This window comes from Siphateles boraxobius, unplaced genomic scaffold, assembly GCF_051911475.1.
Source record: "Siphateles boraxobius isolate OS27281-9 unplaced genomic scaffold, OSU_SipBor_1 1, whole genome shotgun sequence".
Lineage (NCBI taxonomy): Eukaryota > Metazoa > Chordata > Actinopteri > Cypriniformes > Leuciscidae > Siphateles > Siphateles boraxobius.
In genome coordinates, this window is record NW_027508699.1 from 23639975 (window position 1) to 23659458 (window position 19484).

At 37.1% G+C, this 19484-nt stretch overlaps 2 protein-coding genes across 3 annotated transcripts; both read left to right on the plus strand.

Annotated features, from left to right (window-relative positions):
- The first annotated feature begins 233 nt into the window (after positions 1-233).
- pi15b (peptidase inhibitor 15b) lies at positions 234-4312 on the plus strand. Of its 2 annotated transcripts, none has more exons than XM_077230456.1 (6): positions 234-307; positions 455-738; positions 2281-2399; positions 2645-2777; positions 2857-2972; positions 3131-4312. In XM_077230456.1, exons 2-6 carry the CDS (start codon positions 484-486, stop codon positions 3264-3266), a joined length of 759 nt encoding a protein of 252 aa, XP_077086571.1. In that variant the 5' UTR covers positions 234-307; positions 455-483; the 3' UTR covers positions 3267-4312. The 2 variants fall into 2 exon arrangements, with proteins under 2 accessions (XP_077086571.1, XP_077086580.1); XM_077230465.1 differs by having other exon boundaries at positions 245-307; positions 530-738.
- Positions 4313-5747: 1435 nt separating this feature from the next.
- crispld1b (cysteine-rich secretory protein LCCL domain containing 1b) lies at positions 5748-17776 on the plus strand. The gene is made up of 15 exons (XM_077229977.1): positions 5748-5925; positions 6425-6732; positions 12076-12194; positions 12310-12442; positions 13355-13470; positions 13565-13665; positions 14354-14515; positions 14763-14823; positions 14909-14975; positions 15140-15270; positions 15359-15402; positions 15491-15563; positions 15688-15757; positions 16594-16727; positions 17069-17776. The coding sequence occupies exons 2-15, from the start codon at positions 6475-6477 to the stop codon at positions 17118-17120; spliced, it is 1521 nt and encodes a 506-aa protein (XP_077086092.1). The 5' UTR covers positions 5748-5925; positions 6425-6474; the 3' UTR covers positions 17121-17776.
- The last annotated feature ends 1708 nt before the right edge of the window (positions 17777-19484 follow it).

A 19484-nucleotide genomic window follows, 5' to 3' on the forward strand; every position in this document is an offset into this window, starting at 1 on the left:
GCAGTGTAATAATGTTGCAACAGCCAGCACGTAATTATAATAAATAAATAAATAAATAAATAAATAAAGTTCCCTATAGCCTACTACAATTAAAACAGTAGCATACAGAGTGTAAGATAGTGAGCTGGCCTCATTCTGGTGTTCAGGTGACCGATCGCAGTCAGAGCACCTTGCGCTTGCCTCCTGAATCCCAGCAGCACAGTATAAAAGCCAGAGGCAGCAGAGGACGGGATGAGAGATCTCCATCAGGATAACTGAGACTCACAGAGCTGCTCCGCACACTCATTCAGATACGAACGATTCAACGGTACGATGTTGATGCAGGAATCTTACACAGAGTCTTTATATAGCCTACCATGTATGATATTTTTATATAATTAAAATATTTTTTTTTGTCTCTCTTTGTATCAGTTATATTTCATGTAAATGTTCATGAGTATTATTTTACTTGCAGATAATCACTGATTTGTCACCTAAAGAGGGATGAAGACCGTCAACTTTTTTACCGATTTGTTTCTTGTATTCGTAGCCAGTGATGCGAGCGCTTGGATGATCAAAAATGCGACTGAAACCAATCTGACTATCAATAAATCGGACATGGGTGATGACGGATCGGCATCCATACCCAAATCAAGGCGAAAACGGTACATTTCTCAAGATGACATGATAGCAATTCTGGACTATCACAACAAAGTGCGCGCGAATGTTTTCCCACCTGCAGCAAACATGGAGTACATGGTAAGCATCCCTCTCATTTCCAAAGAAAGAATATGAAGCAGTTTACCCCTCATTATATCAACATTATATGAGGCTGATTAGATTGCAATGCGGTGCTGCATGTAGCCTAATTCATTCGACAGCTCCTCCTGCTGGATACAATAAAATATTATAGCCTCATAGTTTATTATAATAGTCTCAAATAATTTAATCCCACCGGTAAATTTACTACTGAGTTTAAATAATCGTTGATTTATTTTACACAGAATTTGCGAGTATAAAATAGTGCACACTGTCTTAATGTAAACATTTTTACGTGGGTTGTGTAAATAGTCACAAGACAAAACCGTTTAATCCCAGTTTGTTAGCAATTATTACAATTAAGTAGCCTATTATAAAGTAAAGGAAGTATGCTATTTACACACACACACACACACACACACACACACACACACACACACACACACACACACACACACACACACACACACACACGGTCATGTGACTAAATGTTCACATGAAATCACACTACTGCATCCAAAATACTCCTACTTCCCTAATAGGTCACGTGATAATGACAACATGTGAAGTCCAGATTACATTCGTACACACTATACTTTTAGTAATCGCGAAATAATTATTTTTCAATTATTCAAAATAAGTAGGCCTACTCAAGAGAATAATTATGTGATTTCGGACGCGTAGGTGTGTTTGACTTGAAGTGGCACTGCGCAGACCGATCGGTGTATGACATCAAATGGCGCTTTTCCACTGCATGTAATAAACCTGAACCTGCATGGTACGGCTCGGTACGGTTCGGCTCGGCGCGGCACGGCTCGGCTCCGCTTTTCCACTGCGTGGTACGACTCGGCTCGGCGCGGCACGGCTCAGTTCACTTTAGCTCGGTTGCTTTTCCACTGCAGTTAGTACTGCTTGTGGGTGGGATTATGACTGATCGTTATAGTTTATCCGCTCCTCGGCAACCAACAAGAGGAACGTCTGCGCTTCTCGTCCACTGACCACAATTCAGCCATTTCTTTTTTGTAAGTTTTTTTTCTTAAAGCAAGTCAAGCAAGTATTTTTTAGTTGGTGCTACAGTGGTGGCTGTTACTGGCTATTTAAATCTAGCGGGTTTGATGTCTCGCAAATACAATGATGCTGGTAGTGACGATTCTGTCTGTCTGACCAATAGTGATCTACAGTGCTTCCACGTCACATTTTAGTATCGGTACGGTACGCTTGGAACCTCAACAGAGGTGGTACCATTTAAAGCGAGCCGAAGCGAGCCGTACCATACCGTACCATGCAGTGGAAAAGCGCCAAAGCGTGCCATACCGAACCGAACCGTACCGTACCATGCAGTGGAAAAGCGCCAAAAGTACCACGAGAGCAATTGGAGAGCAGACAGTAGCAGAAAGCAGGGCAATTTCATCTTAGATCTATTTGACATGGAATTTATATGCTTTCCTCCATGGTTTCAAATGTAAAAAAATTAAAATAATAAGAATAATTATAATATTTTTTATTGCACACAATTACCTCTGTTTTGTATATATTTTTTAGCTTTGGGATGAAGGCCTGGCCAGGTCAGCAGAAGCTTGGGCAGCCACCTGTATTTGGGAACATGGACCTCCTTACCTTCTCAGATATCTGGGTCAAAACCTCTCAGTCCGAACTGGCTAGTAAGTCTTGCAGGTGAACAGTTGTTTGCCATTGACAGAAAAACCTCTCATATCTTTAGTGTTCCTTGAATAAAGAAGAATGGTGCTCATTTAAGACTTAAAAATGTCACTTTGGCAGCATTATCAAATTACAAATGATGAACAAGACTCAAGGCATCAGGCCAGACCAGAATTGTGTTTTGGATACAGTCCAGTGTATAATACTGTCCCCCCCCCCCCACCCGCCCAAATTGTGCTCCTGCCAGTTACCGCTCCATTCTTCAGCTGGTTAAACCTTGGTATGATGAGGTCAGAGATTATGCGTTTCCATACCCGCATGAGTGCAATCCCCGCTGCCCGATGCGCTGTTATGGACCCATGTGCACACATTACACACAAGTGAGTTTGGTTGCAGGTTATAATTCAGATTAAGCAAACAGCAAAGACTTTCATGTCTGACAGTCTCTGAATGTTACAGATGGTGTGGGCATCATCAAACAGAGTCGGATGTGCCATCCAAACCTGTTACAATATGGTAGTGTGGGGCGCCGTGTGGAGGGAGGCAACGTACTTGGTCTGCAATTATTCCCCAAAGTTAGTCATGTTTTTATCCTTTAATGTGACTCTTGCCAGACCTACACTCTACAAGAGCACAGAGTGTGCCATTCTTAGTCTGATAATGCCAGCGCATGACTAAAGTGTTACGCATGCTTGTCTTTGTGGCATATTTTTAAAGAATCCTATTTTTTCAGGGGCAACTGGATTGGCGAAGCACCTTACAGAGTCGGTGTGCCATGCTCTGCCTGTCCTCCAAGCTATGGAGGTTCATGCAGCAACAACATGTGCTTTCCTGCCATCAACTCAAATTTCATGTACTGGTTTAAATAAGCAGTCTGTCATATGTTTAATGCAATTTTACAGTAATGTACTGTGTAATATATCTTTAAATATGCATTTTGTACAGCAGATTTAGCTGCTTTTTTGTATGTGATACTATCGATTCCAGAAATGGTGCTAATGTTAATACAATCTTAACATGATTGTTTTAGGATCAGCCATCATATTGATGCTCATGGATAGTAGTTATAGTTTCTTCTGGTTCACAGATCAAGTGTACTGATCACTCTATATTCCACTTTGATACACTTTTTTCTTTTTTTACATACGTTACGTCAGGGTTTTTCCAAGGTGCTTAGACATAAAACATTCAAGCTATTTTTTGTTTTTATAGCTGTACATGTATTTTCAGTTGCAGAAACCGCTCTGAGGTTTTTGTAATGATAATGTTGAGTGTATTTTCAACATTTTTATTTGGTTATGTAAAGTTCTCATGTTTAGTTATATTATATGTTGTTTGTGTGAGTGTTACATTTAACTATATAAATTGGCAATTCATGATAAATGATCATGGAATGGTGCTATTCTGTGTCATGGATTGCTACTCTGAATTTGATTTGCTTTTCTCTTTATGCAATGTTTGCTGAACAGTGATGTTGCCATGGTTACACTAACATGACCTCAGATTGTGACCTCTACCAAACTCCACATCCTAGTTTTTTAGTTCTCTGGGAGAGAGGAGGTGCATCTAAGCTATTAAATTTATGATTGTGTAATTTATATACAATGATATATAGTGCATTATTTTGTGCCAGCATAACAGTTCTTTCAAATGGTGGCTCACTGAGATTGAGAATTATTTGTTATACATTCCCAGCACATAGTAGCGGTATTGCTTTCTTCATATCCTTCTTCTTTTTAAATGAGAGAGATAGATTGTATGCTCGTATGTTAATTTATCTCCCTAAACACAAGATACTGTAGCACTACTAGCATTACACTGAGTTTATATTTAGCCCAATGCAGTTGGTGTAGTTTAAGTTTTTCTACAGTTTTGTGCTGAAAATATATACTAATAAAGAATTATTTACTTGTAAGTGTCTGTTTTGGGGTACAGTTTAAGGTGCATTGTATGTGTGTGAAAAGAAGTGTCTTTCAAAAGTAGTTTTAAGTTTACTGACATTGCATTTAAAAAATTCTATTTGCAAATGCACACTGACATTCAAGAGATGTATTGGGTTCATTTATAAACACATTCCTAAGATTTTCCTGGCACATGTTACTTCACATTGTTTCAGCGTCTTTCAGAGATTGCTGCACTACTTTATTGATTGTGTAAACATGTGTCTATGAAGCTAAATGGTTCCAGTTTTCCTGGAAAGTTCTTCAACGATTATCCTCATCCACTTTTCAGATTTCTTTTGCATTATTTCTTCTTTTGTTAACCTCTTTTGTAACTTTGAATAAATGCCTTTCTGTTCTGTTTCCCTTTCTGCACCTGAAAATATTCCTGATCACTGTAAGACTGACCTGGTGAAAACATTCTCAGCATTTCTGTATGTTGATAAAGCTGAAATATGAGAAATGGTGAACCAATAGTATGTTTTTCGTAGGAAAAAAACAATATACCCCTGTTTTTATAATTTTGCAGACCATCGATATTGGATGTGGATGTGAGCACACACAAAAAACAAAACTTAACTGAAAGACTTCCCCATTTCTACCACCAAATAACAAACATAACAATCCAGCTCTCTCAGCAAAATATAGGTCAAAACCACTGCATACATTGACCGGGCCTGCTAAAGGCCCTCTCTGCCAACAGATACATTGAAATAATCATTATCTTATTTATTTTCACACTAAAGAAAATTCATCCTTTACCAATTGCATGACCTCTTCTACAGATGTGCACATTTGAAAGAATACCCTAGTACTAAGATTACAAGGAAAGTATTATGTGACTTTGCCAGAAATACTAGGTTATCATGATACAAATTAGAAAGCTTCTCAAATTAAAATTCAAGCTGTGGAAATCAGTTTTGTATAGGCTAAATGTAATCAATATAATCATCCAGCCCAAGTGCCATGTTTATGGAAAGTATTCACAGTTAATTTAAAAAATAAATCACTTAATGCTGCCATCTAGTGTTTGTTTGGCCTATTACACTGTTACACAACTGTAAAGCAAAAAGTCAAATAGATAGATAGATAGATAGATAGATAGATAGATAGATAGATAGATAGATAGATAGATAGATAGATAGATAGATAGATAGATAGATTGATAGATAGATAGATACATCTATATGATTGGTCAGTGTTGATTTATGGCAATAAAAAACATAGACACTAAAAGACACATAAAAACACAATTGAAAATAATTATTTGTTCACTCTGACGAAATTACTAGGAAAATACAGGCAAATGCACCGATATACCTAAACGCTTCTTTGCTGTGGGTGTGGCGGCGTGGTTGTGGGCGTGGCTTAAAAGTACACTATAAATGAGAAACGCAGCATCACAAATTTAAACATTTGAACGTTCATTATTTAGCTCCTCAATGACCCATAATGACTCATTCATAAAGAAACTGGCAAGCAGATCAAAACAGATGGGCTCGTGTATTTGAAATGCAAAAACTGCAGAGAAACATTATTTCAATAGGTCAACATCGGATCAAAACGTCCATGCGCGGAACCGCATAAGGTAAAATGCAAGAGCACTTAACATTTCTTCTGCAATATGTCAAATGAATTGATGCTACTACAAACTTTATAAGGGTAACTCTAGTAAAGAATAATAATAATAATAATACTATTTTAAGAGATAGCATTAGAGTTACTCATAATCTATAGGCTATAGCTGAAGATGCTATAACGTTACAGACTTCAAAGACTTGTGTGGTTGGTTTTAATACAGGACACGACTGTATGAAATATTGCAAGTGTGTGGCAAAAGGCGTACACAAGTCTTTGACAAGTTAGAAACAAACACCTCAGTTGTGAAAATGCTGAAACTGCACTTTTCAGTCAGGCTTGTATGAACTGATCTATTGCTGATCATCCATGCGAACCATTGCACATAATCAAATCTAATTATTCCGTCATTCTGTTATACCACATTATGTATAAATTTAATACAAATATGTATACAAAAATATGTGCGTTAAAATGTAGATCTGATTACAATCATTTTGATTTCACAGGCAGAGGACAGATACCACTGGATTTTGTAGCTGACAGATGTGAAGGAAACATGAAGTGTGGACATGAAGATTTATTTAGTGGGTTTGTGCTGCTTGTGATTGTCCAGACGGTGGTTTCCATGGTCATTCCCAATGCCACCCACTTAGAAGCCATCCTGGAAAAATACATGGATAAGGATGAGGCGTGGTGGCAATCCAAGCCAAGGGGCAAGAGAGCAATTTCACAAAGTGATATGCAATTCATTCTTGACCTACATAATAAGCTTAGGGGTCAAGTGTACCCCCCTGCCTCAAACATGGAGTACATGGTAAGATCACATTATTCTCAGTCACAATGCTGCTGAATCATGTTCCTACAGATTTATCACAATCCAATATATATTTACTGCAGAAGGAATTACAGAAATTGTGGGTCAGACTTTGTACCTGCCAAATAGTCAATAAAATAAACTATCTACTACCATTATCATTTTGTCTAAATAAATGAAAAACAAAACACTAAAAACTTAAAACAATTGTTTTAAATGGTACAAGTGAATTAAGACACCATACCATTATAGTGTTACAAATTTATATTTTAAGATTGCAGTGTTATTAAACTATTAGTGTTTTTACAGATTAACTTTTACTGAGCATAAGATAATGGCAAAAGTAATCTAAATGTAAAAATATGGGAAATGTACATTTAAATATGCGTTATCTGCTGATAAATATCAAATATAATTGGCAGATACCAATCAATCAAAAATCCCTCATATCGGCTGATAATTAAAATGGTACTAATATATCGTTCATCTCTTCATTAAATCAAACTACAGGAATAAAAGATCAAATTTAGGCTATTTCAAAAAACTAGTCTACTGCAAATGTGAAAATCTTCTATAAGTTGTCTTGTGACTTTGAAAAGACTAAAAAGTGTGCTAAAGTGCAACTTTTCCATTGAATTGGGAGTTAAAAGGCTATTTATACATTGGTGGGGTCATGAGGGGGCTCATACATTTATCAGATGGCTCTGCCAACCAGTATTGGGTAACCCATCATAACCGCACTTTGAACAAATGCATTCAAACACACTGAACTTCTATCAAGTTTGTGGTCTACAACAAACAGTTCATCAGGTCCAACAGGGAGGCCAAAATGCAGCTTCTCCTTCCCACGTTCTGTGGCTCATCTACTGTATATGGCACTCAGCCAGACCTCTCAACTGCTTTCTGGCCAAATATGACCTGATACTTCTTAGAACCGTCTATGGTTTGCTGCTGCTGCTGCTGCTTCTTCCCACTGCATTGCAGTTGGCAGCAATGGAGGCAAATATTGACTTGCACTTCAAAGAACAGAATAGAATAGAACACTCTAAATGTTCAATATATCATTCATTTCCCGGCACTGCACATGGATCATTCCATATTACTGACACTTGCAATCAGCTGTAAGAGAACCTTTTCAAAACATTCTTAGTCAATTACTTTTGAGTTGATAACATCTGTGGCGCTCTGGGACTCTGAACAATTCAGAGTTAAATCTATCAAATGCCTCCAGCCTGTATCCCACAGCAAAATTAAACAGAATGTGTCTTTGTGTGGGGCGCAGGTAGGGGAGGAGACATTAGCTACCTCCATTCTGTGCAGTCCTCTGGGTAATTACGCTGAAAAGGAAGTGGAGGGAGTCACAGAGGATGCATATCTCCCTTGGAATGCACCCAGATGGTCGCTGTAACGGCAAATTAGGCATCACAACAAATAAACAATGTCAAGATGGGTCTCAAAGGCCACATAAAATGCCAGCGGGCTTTGCATCTCTATGCGGGTTCTGCTCATATTCAGAAAGCTTGCTAGGTTTTTATGCGCCTTAAAGACCGATATTACATTTACATTTATGGTAAACATTTCAAGTGCATGTTGACGACAAGACATTTTATACAGTTCGCATTAACATCATAAACTGCAGGAATGCAATCTAAGTAGCATCTAAGTTAGATTTAACATATTTTAAAACGCATTTTATTTATTTATTGTGCAATATAAAAGAATAATCAAGGTGGTTCAGCAATAGTATTTGTTGAGGTCTCCTGGAATGGAATGCACCAGCTCTGCACACATGGAACGGATTAGCACACAGGCAGGGCAGCAAATGACATATATGCAGAGGTGGAAAGTAACTAATTACAAATACTTTCGTTACAGTACTTGAGTAGAATTTTTTTTTCTTGAGTATAAATAAATTGTGGTACTTTTACTTGAGTTGAAAAAAAAAGTATTCAATTTCGCTTTATTTTTCACTAAAAGTAAAAAGTACTTTGACAAAGGTGCCGACGGAGCAACAGAGCGAGCTGACATACTGCGGTGGAGTCCTGCGCTTCACCAATCTTCAGCCAATAACAGACATGTCTGAAGGGCTTCAGATGCTTCTGAGTCAATCAGATGCACGTAAAAGTGTAGCTCGTTGCTATAGCAACAGTGGGCTCTTTTCGGTAGAATGAAAAATAAAAAGCATTTTATTTAACATGTTAACCCGTTACCAACTTTATTTTTTTTACTGCCACTTGTCTATTCATACTGTTTTAATCCCTTATTTATTTGACCAGACCTCTCACCCTTCTGTGCTGTTGCCCTTTTTAAAAAAACATTCAAATGATCTTACGTGGACTTTTAAAAATTAGTAATGAAACAATCGCTCTTAGCAACAGGGAAAGCTAGGATGTTTGCCTAAGCTAAGTGTCAAACACAACAATTTATGAGATTAATATGTTTTGCTCCGAAATCACTATAAGTTATTTATATATATAAAATAACTATATATATATATACAAACACACATCAGTCGTGTTTGAAATAACTTGCTTCAGTGTTGTAGCTTCTTAACGCAGTGAGACAGAAAATAGTATTATTTTTTTTAAATTCTATACTCTGATACAGGCTATGTCGATTAGTGTTGGATATACATCATTCTTACGAGAATACCTGAGATGGCTTGAAGAACACACATAAACACAGATCATTGCAATCGTGTTTATTATCTTTATTTTTCATTAGTCAAAACGTCTCTCTTCATGTTATTCAGCTGTAGCGATATCTGATGTCTATATCAGGGATTTCATAAGGGTGCCATCTTGCTTTCAGTATGAATGAAACATAAACTACATGAGAGTGTTTTGTGCTCCATATTTCGCCTCATATTACAAAATATTAGTACTTTGTAACGTATGATTTCCATTACACGAGAGTAGATGTTAAAACTTCATGCTGATTTGTACTCGGCTTTCGCCATGATAATCACCAACTAAGACATAGCTTTACATTAACATATGCTTCTCCATCCATTTACGCTTCTTTCCATATGGTTATGTAAATCTCCTTCTATCTATTGTTAACACGCGTCAGCACACACAATGGCTGCAACCACAGTGCGGTCCCCCCATGACAACCGTCTGGATTGAGCTGAGTAGGGGACATCTCTAGGGTCTTCAAGTGGGCACCTTCCGTCCTCAGTGTTTCGTCGACTAGCCCACGACACCTCAAGAGGGCTCGACAGTGACTCTGGCGTCCCAGAGTCACCCCCCTCCGTCCCCCACTCAACTCAGCCCAGCTTTCTGACCTCTACATCCCTCCTGCTGCTAAGACCTAACCACAATCTCACAATCTCTCCGCAACCCAACTATACGCGCCAACCCGTTTGATTAGGTTGACCGTTGTAACGTAGTAACTTGAGTAGTTTTTCAGCAAACTACTTGTTTACTCTTACTTGAGTCATATTATTTTTCAGTACTTCTACTTGTACTCAAGTAAATAATTTCTTAAGTAGCAATACTTTTACTTAAAGGTGCCAAGAATTGAGGTAAAAATATCCAAAAAATGAGCTACACGCATCAAAAGAATGAGAAGAAATAAGTGCGATGATGTCACTAAAAAAATTACACGTTATAGTGCTGCAGAGATATCAACCCGGTTTTCACCTGTTATCTACCAGAGCCAGTCTCTACCAAGCTGATGATAAAATGTAACATTAGCTAATTATATTATGTTTATTAAATTGCTTTCCTGAGGTAAATCTGACATATTTGTTCTCCAGCTATGTTATTGACCTCTGCACGCTGATTAAATTAGAGATGATCGGTTCACGTGCGCTAGGGTTTTGTCCTGTAACATTTACAAGCTCCAAAACGGTATTTATTGTTTGAATTGCGTAATAAAATTGACAGAATCTGAGAGCTAAGATCTTTCTATATCATAACTAACCTGCTCTGTCTAGTCTATCGGTCTCCGTGTCCTCTTTGCTTTGAGTTTTTTCTGTGCGTGACAAAATTGACGTGTGGCGTGACTGAGAGCGTGTGAAAAGTGTCAATTGTGTGTGTCTCACGGTGAATTCGTGAGAGTTGGCAGCTCTGAATGGCGCTAGCTTGGTCAACATCAGCGAATGCTTTCTGTCAAATTAATGTAATTCAAACTAACAATAAAAATGTAATATGAACAAAACGAATATGAACATATTCACTGGTAAAGGTGAAGGGGAGTAGCTTGAAAATGTCATATTTAAAAATCACTTGACATCAACCAACGTTCCTCTGGAGTCAAAACGTCCTTTATTAGGAGTTGGCTCGGCTTCGGCTATGGCTCTAGGGTTGTTGTGAAGGTTGGGGCGGAGCATAGAGACTATGCCGTTTCTCGTTTGTTACTCTAGAGTAGACCAACTCACTTTCTGGAGGTATACTGCCCCCATCTGGTATGGAATGTGGAGTATGAATTCATTTTTTGGCGGACATGACACAAGACACCTTTAAGTACTGTTTTTTAGTACTCTTTCCACCACTGCTCATATGTAATTCTAAATGAAACTGTTGTGTATTGAAATAATTATAGCCCTGCAAAACAGTACACTGTGCTTATTCTTTCATACAAAACAGTTTAAACTTGTAAGAAACATAATAGTAGGTTTAATGTCTTTTATCCCAAGTTAGTGAAACAGAAATGCTTCATGGTTTTTAAATTCAACTGCCCCACTTGTAGATTTGTATCAATCTACTGGTCAGAAACAACCATGCATTGACGTACATATGCAGAAGCAGGTTCAACCATATGCCAAAAATTTTATCAGAACATCTTTCTTAGGTGTTTTTGCTCTTTAAAACATTTGCTGTTGTGTTTTAAATGGGTATTTAACCCAGAAATACAAATTTGGTTATCTTTTACTCACCCTCATGTCTATCCCTTTAATGTTTGGCCCTTTTTCTGCAAAAATTATGACAGATTCAGCTGCTGTGTTACCTATATTCACACAGTCAGTGTTTGGGATTGGCAACCGCATTTGACAACAGGTGTGAATCAAACTGTTCAGTACATTCAGTACAGTATTCAAGTCGCTACTAATAACCTATGTATTAGTATAAGTTATCACAAAACTGATGGGAGTAGCTCTGGTGGAAAACAGTGACACGAGGCTCATTCGGTCTCTGCAAAATACCAAAACCACACACATGAAAACACGCAACACAAATGAGATGCGTGCGTATGTTGTACAGTTGTCCAGTACAGTTATATTCACTCGAAAATACCTTCACAGGTCATCCCTCTTGTTAATAACCAGCACTCAAATACAGGACTGATAATTATTTTATGTTGCTTTGTGATCGGGTTTGTGTTACTACGCTGTTACAGGTGTGGGACAATGAACTAGAGAGGAGTGCTGAGCACTGGGCACACACTTGTCTTTGGGAACATGGACCGTCTCACTTACTGACCCGGATTGGCCAGAACCTGGGAGCTCACTGGGGCAGGTGCTGTATTAAAAATGGATACAAATAATATTGAGGTCACATAAAATAACAATTGCATCTCATGCAGATCTTATACAGTGCTTTAACTGTTATCTTTAAATATGATTGTCTTCAGAGACAGACCCCCGACATTTCATGTCCAAGCCTGGTATGATGAGGTGAGAGATTTCAGTTACCCCTATCCACAAGAGTGTAACCCTCACTGCCCCTACAGATGCTCTGGACCCGTCTGCACGCATTACACACAGGTAAAAACACATTCACGTTACTAAATCAACAATATCCTCAAAATCCTGGCAGGAAAATAGTCACCAGTTTACATTTTGTCAATTTTCTTTTCAAATGTATTTTCACAATATACATTGTTTCAAAGCACCCATTGTTACCATTTTATTCTAGCTTCATGCGTTCTTTTTTTTAACCAACACTTGAATGTGGGTAGGTTTCATAAAAAAAGCAACATTGGCGTCGATAGACTTGTGGTTATCGCCGACATATAGTGCAACTGCGCCTCCCGCAACCCGAGTTCGATTCCCAGCTTGAGGTCCTTTTCCGATCCAGTTCCTCTCACTTTCCTGTCAAAATCTCTTCTGTCTTATCCATTAAAGGCACAAAAAGGACAAAAACATAACTTTTAAAAAAAAAGCAACATTTTTGACAAAAAGTTAAATAAAATTTAACAAATCATCTGGATAAGATTCAGAACAATGATTAAAACAGAGATGGAGTAGATCGAGTCCATCAAACCCTCAAAGCTTGCACAGTCTCTAACTCGTCCTGCGTCAAAATTTCATTCAGTAACATTAGGCAGTTTTGGTTCATATGCTGTTTAATGTTTGATGGCCTGTGTAAGCAATGCTTCTATTGCTTGTTTCTGATTCTTCTTCTCTGTGTTTTGATCGTACCGTATAACAGTTAAAACATGGATTGCCGTAAAATTCAGTCAATAGCAGGGAAGCGTTGTGTCATAAATGATGGAAAATTCCCTCAATGGCGGGGAAAGAGTTCATGTTTATAATATCTTAATAACTTCATGCCTTATAGTCGCATTTAGCAGATTAGAATTGGGTGATAATATAGTTGACATTTTGTGACAATACAAGCAATCAAGCAGGTGAGATATGCAATGTAGTAAATGTTATATTATGATTTGTTCACAGCTGGTTTGGGCCACAAGCAGCAAAATTGGCTGTGCCATCAATGTGTGCTACAACATGAATGTATGGGGGATGATCTGGACCAAAGCCGTGTATCTGGTCTGCAATTACTCTCCCCCGTATGAACGTTCATCTTTTTTTTTCACTTGCAATATTATATATTTCTAATTAAGCACTATTATTAGCTTTTGCCTTGTGCCATCCTTTTCTCAGAGGAAACTGGTGGGGACATGCACCATACAAGCACGGGACCCCTTGCTCTGCTTGCCCACCCAGCTATGGCGGCGGTTGCAGAAACAACCTCTGCTATAAAGGTACTAAACTGATTATATTATTCAATTGATGTTTAATGTTCCTTTTCTTGTTACGTATTTAAATATAGTAACTTAATGTGTTCATTTAGCAATAAAAAGAAAGATAAACAAATTTCAATTCATTGTCAATTAATTATCTTGAATTATATTGACAGCAAATTGATATGTGATTAATTGCGATCAAAATACTAAAAAAGGCAAGCTACAACTACGTTTTTTTATTTTACTATGCAAAGCAAAAGGCATAGAAAAACAAAAAGCTGTCAGGAAAAAAAACCCCATACATTTACTACAACATAATCAGCTATTATTTTGACGGTTCTCTCTTGTTTTTGCCTGTGTGCCTAATTTCTGTGTATGACAGCCTGGCCAAAAATGATGTTCGCACAATTTGGCATGTTTCATTGTGTTATCACAAATAAAACAATTGACGCAAAACACAACTATGCAATATGCTTACAAAATCTTTAACACGTTTTTTGAGCAATACTTCAATAATAATAGGTCAATTTTCCTAGGCCAGCCATCACTTTTGGCCACTACTGTATTATGCAGTTAATTTGATTAAAACATTTTAAACTACTTTCATCCCTAAACTAGTTATGAAAACAATATTTAGCTAACATTTGTGAAGACTGTAAGTCTTAAGTCATTTTTTTTTAAAGTAATTAAATTGTGCACTCTTCAGATGATGGCAGTCATTATCATTACACCTCTGAGGCAGAGGAAAATAACTATATTGAACCAGAGCCAGTCCGAAGCCATGACACTTACTACAGGGATGAGACCACGACTCCGTCTCCCAATGAGAACATTGAGAGGAATGAAGTCATCAATACTTCCCAGATGTGTAAGCTAATTTAAGCTCATTGGTTGACTTAAGATATTCAAAAGTGGGCGGGGGTGTAATGTCTTTGCTGGGTGACATCAGAAGGTATGTATGTTTCTATGCACATTCTCTTGAGGTGTGTTTACAAGCAGTTTAATATTGAAGAAAGAGAATCATATTCCCCTAATTTAGCACATGAGAACCCATTACTAAAAGGTTAACCAGAAAATACTTAACACGTCTTTGTTTGTATATATTTTTTCTGCAGCTCAGCAAGTAGCATGTGATACTAGATTACGTGATCAGTGCAAAGGAACTACTTGTAACAGGTATAATTCACACATCAGTTTCTAAAGAATGTGGTTGGGTCATGCTACTATGAATTATTTTCATGACAGGTCAATCTTTAATCAGGTACGAGTGCCCGCCAGGCTGTTTGTACAACTATGGAAAAGTATTTGGATCAGGTCATTATGACATGGTAGGTGAATACATTTGCTTTGTATTACTTTTTATCTCAATGTGGCATCAACTGTCAAGATTTTCAAGTTGATTTTTCCAGTTACACATTTAAATAATGTATCCAATTTCGGATGGATTGTGGTCAGCTCAGGGTCTCTCTTATTAATGTTGTTGTTTTTCCAGCAATCCAGTATCTGTGGCAGCGGCTTGCATGCTGGAATAATAGATGATGATGGAGGCTGGCTGGATGTCACAAGGGTGGGCAGAAGGCAACGATTCTCAAAGTCCTTCAAAAATGGAGTTCAGACTCTGGCGTAAGTCATAGAACCCACATGCTTGATTCATGCTGCTGGATGTAGGTTCAACATTGTTCTCGCATTTTATTTCCATGTTATTCCTCAGGAAAAATCAGAGTGCCAATGCCTTCACCGTATCAAATGTCCCAGGTCAGTGCACAGATGATCATTCATAATGAGATAAAGCTGCTAGAGTTTCAGAAAAGAAATTTAAAAACAAATGTTTTGTGACTTCCAGTGAAAGCAGTTAATTGTGAAACTACAGTGGCACAATTCTGCCCTTTCAAGAAACCAGTCCAGCACTGTCCCAGGTGAACTTACTTTATAATAAAAAATATTATTGACCAATTACACAAAATACCATGTAGTAAATTTGGAAAAAGCATTTTGTCGTTAATAACGCAACAGCTAACAAGATGTTATTGTTTTTTTCAGGTTGTATTGTCCTCGTAATTGCTTGTATGGCAGCTATGCCCGAGTAATTGGAACCCGCTATTATTCAGATGTAAGTCTTCATGCCCATTTTCACACAGAACATGTTTTTGCATTCCTTCACACTGCTTTTCCATTGTTTTTCTATGTAAACATGCCTAGATGGACATCTTTGATTATTGCTCTCATATCATGTATCTTTCGAAGTGTCTCGCTCATGGCACGTGTAAAAAAAAAAAAAAGTGACACTTAAATTTAAAAAAGCATCTAGGGACATTGTGTTATTTCTTTTCATTTCTCTGACCTACGCATTGTGTTTTTAAGCACAAAAATTGTTATGTGACCAATTTTGATTCTGTTTTCTACAACTACCTGCCCTGTTATAAATGTTAAGAGGTCACTGCTATCTTCTAATTACATTAGAACACCATTATATCATTGAAAAAAAATATGATATATCTTTTTTAATATCTCAGTTGTTTCTCCTAGGCTGCAATGTTGAAATGTAGAGCAAATACAGACATTTACCAACATTTTTGTTGGTAAATGTCTGAGTAACAAACCATAGTAATCTCACAAGTTGTAAATTATCAAAAACGATTTCAAACTGCTCAGATTTGCTTTGACACCAAAACTTAATTTAACTAAAACTATCCACATTATTTGTTATAGCTGTATACCAATATTATATGTAAAAAAAAAAAAGTACTTTTATTCCCATTAAGGACTTTTGAAAGTTGATACTTAAACATAATTGATTACTCACATAAGTCTCCTGACCTATAAAAGAACAATGTCTGAGCAATGAAATGTTCCTTTGGGTCGCTATATAGCGGCTATTAAGTCACTGTTTTGTTACAACTGCAGTAGAAAATTAGCCATATTTCCTCTTTCTGTCCCACTGAGCAGAATTCCAGTATATGCAGGGCAGCTATCCATGCAGGGGTGATTCGAAGTGACTCGGGAGGTTATCTGGACGTAATGCCTGTGGACAAAAGGAGGCAGTACAAGGGCTCCTACCAGAATGGCATCACCTCAGAGAGGTACTGAGTCCGCTTTTGAGCTACTACTGCTGTGTAGATGATCTTTCCATCTTGGCGTCTGGTCTTCAGACTAATTATCTAATATCCCTCTATATGAGCTTGGTTGGATAACGTAATCATTTTATTTAGTGGGTGGCTGAACCGTAATCTTATTAACTGCATTTCTGCTAAATAAAACCAGACCACCAACACAGGCTGGTTTTATTTTGCTTCATTACATAGCATGTTGAGGTTATCATAAGTATCTGAAGCGTGATTAATGAATCATACTAGCATATAAACCATATATCTTTCTATCCTGCTGGATTTGGATTAATTTTGGCCATTATTCTTCCATCTAGCGTACAGAATCCCCCAGGAGGCAAAGCATTCAGAGTGTTTGCGGTCATTTGAAACCATCCTCCAAGGATGAATGCAAAGAAATAGAGCTCTTGGTAATGTAACAGCCGGTAATTACCGTGCATTTGGTTTGCTGGTCTTGCTGGGCTGGATTTAAGGCCAGTGCTGTCATGAAAAATATCCTCAACAGGAAAAAAAGACATCGACTTTGACACCATCTGGTCCTGAGAAAACTGAATCTCCATGATTTTGGTCTGCATGTAAATGTCATGTATATACGAGTTGTAAATACAGTTTTTATTCATTGCATTCATTCTTGTATGTTTTTATATAGGTATGTTGTTATTTTAAGCACATAAAGATATAAAGCATTCCTTTAAGTAACAAAATAGGCAATTGTGCATGCGAACACAACATAATCTCTGAACATGTCAAATGTGTAAAGGCCATATAATATTACAGTTTATATTTTTGTAAAAAAATTTGAATCAGTTTTCAGAAGCTGCTCATTGGTGTATTGCGCTTTACAGTATATTATGCTGCATATGTTCAGAAGTTGATACTGTAACAACCTGGCAGGCCAGGAAATCATTATTGCTTTTGAAGAATTTGAAAAATGTACCACAAAAGGAGCAATATGGAAAAGAAGAGAGACTTTTTTGTGTTATTTATTATCATGCAATCTAAAATAAAGATATTTAGACTCATAATTCTTCTGTTGCAAATATTACTATAATATCCTATTATGACTTTGACTGTGAACATTTTAAAGTACATCTTATTGCGGAGAAAGTACATTGAAATATTTCTCAATGGTCCCTCACAATCTTTAGTTTTGATGTATTATGTATTTGAATTTCTGTGATTGTTGGCTAACACAGCTGTGAGGTTACTTCAAATTCAAGACTCTGAAAAGCACAGACAGAGCCTCTGCACCTTGAAGAATGAAAACCCAATGTGCCTCATGTGAAAATACTCAACTTCTGCTGGCAGTGCACCGGCACCACAGACAAAGAAGGACATTGTGTGTATGCTGGTGTGTGTGATGGTTTTAATCTCACTTCCTGGAGTGCATTTCCTCCATGTCAGGCACAGATGTGGTTGAGTGGTAGTAGCAGGCTCTCTGTCACTCACCTTGACCTCTCTCATTTCCTGTCTGCCCTCTCAAGCTCTCTCGAGATCATTGCCTCCAGGCTTAGAACCCTAGTTTATCACAAAATCACAAGTATGTTCCTGTCTTGATCATATAGAGGTGCACTCATTAAATTTCTCCTTATTAAAAAGTTTTACTTAGGAAGAAATGAGTAGAACACTACCATTCAAAAGTTTGGGAAAAATTTCCCAAAAATATTTTCTTTTAGGAAATGAGTGCTTTTATTCAGCAAGGAAGCATTAAACTGATTAAACAAAAGTGACAATAAAGACATCTATAATGTTATAAAAGACGTGTGTTTCAAATATATGCTGTTCTTTTGAAGAAAGACATATATATCTTATATATATATATATATATATATATATATATCTTGATACATTTTTCCAGGATTCTTTGATGAAAAGAAAGTTCAAAAGAACTATCTTATATATATATATATATATAAGCACAACTGTTTTCAACATTGATGAGAAGAAATGTTCCAAACAACAAATTAGAATGATTTCTAAAGTATCATGTGTCACTAAAGACTTGGAGTGATGGATGTTAAAATTTCAGCTTTACCATAACATGAATAAATTACATTTTAAAATGCAGTAAAACCTTTATTTCAAATTGTAATTACATATTTTACAATATTACTGTTTTTACTGTATTTCTGATTAAATAAAGGCAGTCTTAGTGACCATAAGATACTTATTTAAAAAACATTTTAAAATCTTTCTGACCCCAATAGTGTGTTGTGAAATTCATTATGAGAATAAGACTTCAGTCATTAAAGTAACCTTAAAAAGCTGTTTTATTGTACATAGAGCAGGTCACCTCATGGAGGACACCATGTTGAAATCACATGACCAGCAAAACACTACTCATTTCATCTCAGTAATCCTCCTGTTATTGTAGACTTCTGATGGTAGAATAAAGTCATGATGACTGTGTATCTACAAAAGCATTTGTAACAGAAAACATAAAAAACAAGATCCATTGCCAAAAATCTTTGTGAGGTCGCAAATGTTAACTACAGCATACATCTTGCTAATTTATTTATCAGGTTTTGCAAAACAATTTGCTATAGAAGTTACACATTGCAGTAGTTATTTTGACAACCCACACTTTGAAGCAAGCTTTCTAAACAACAGTCACCAGTCTGTTGACAGTTACCTGGAGATGGAAGCTGTGTTGTGGAGGAACCAGAGCAGATCTGTATGATGGTTTCCAGAGAGAAGAGGCATGCATCAGAGGTTTGTCAAAATTCACAGGCC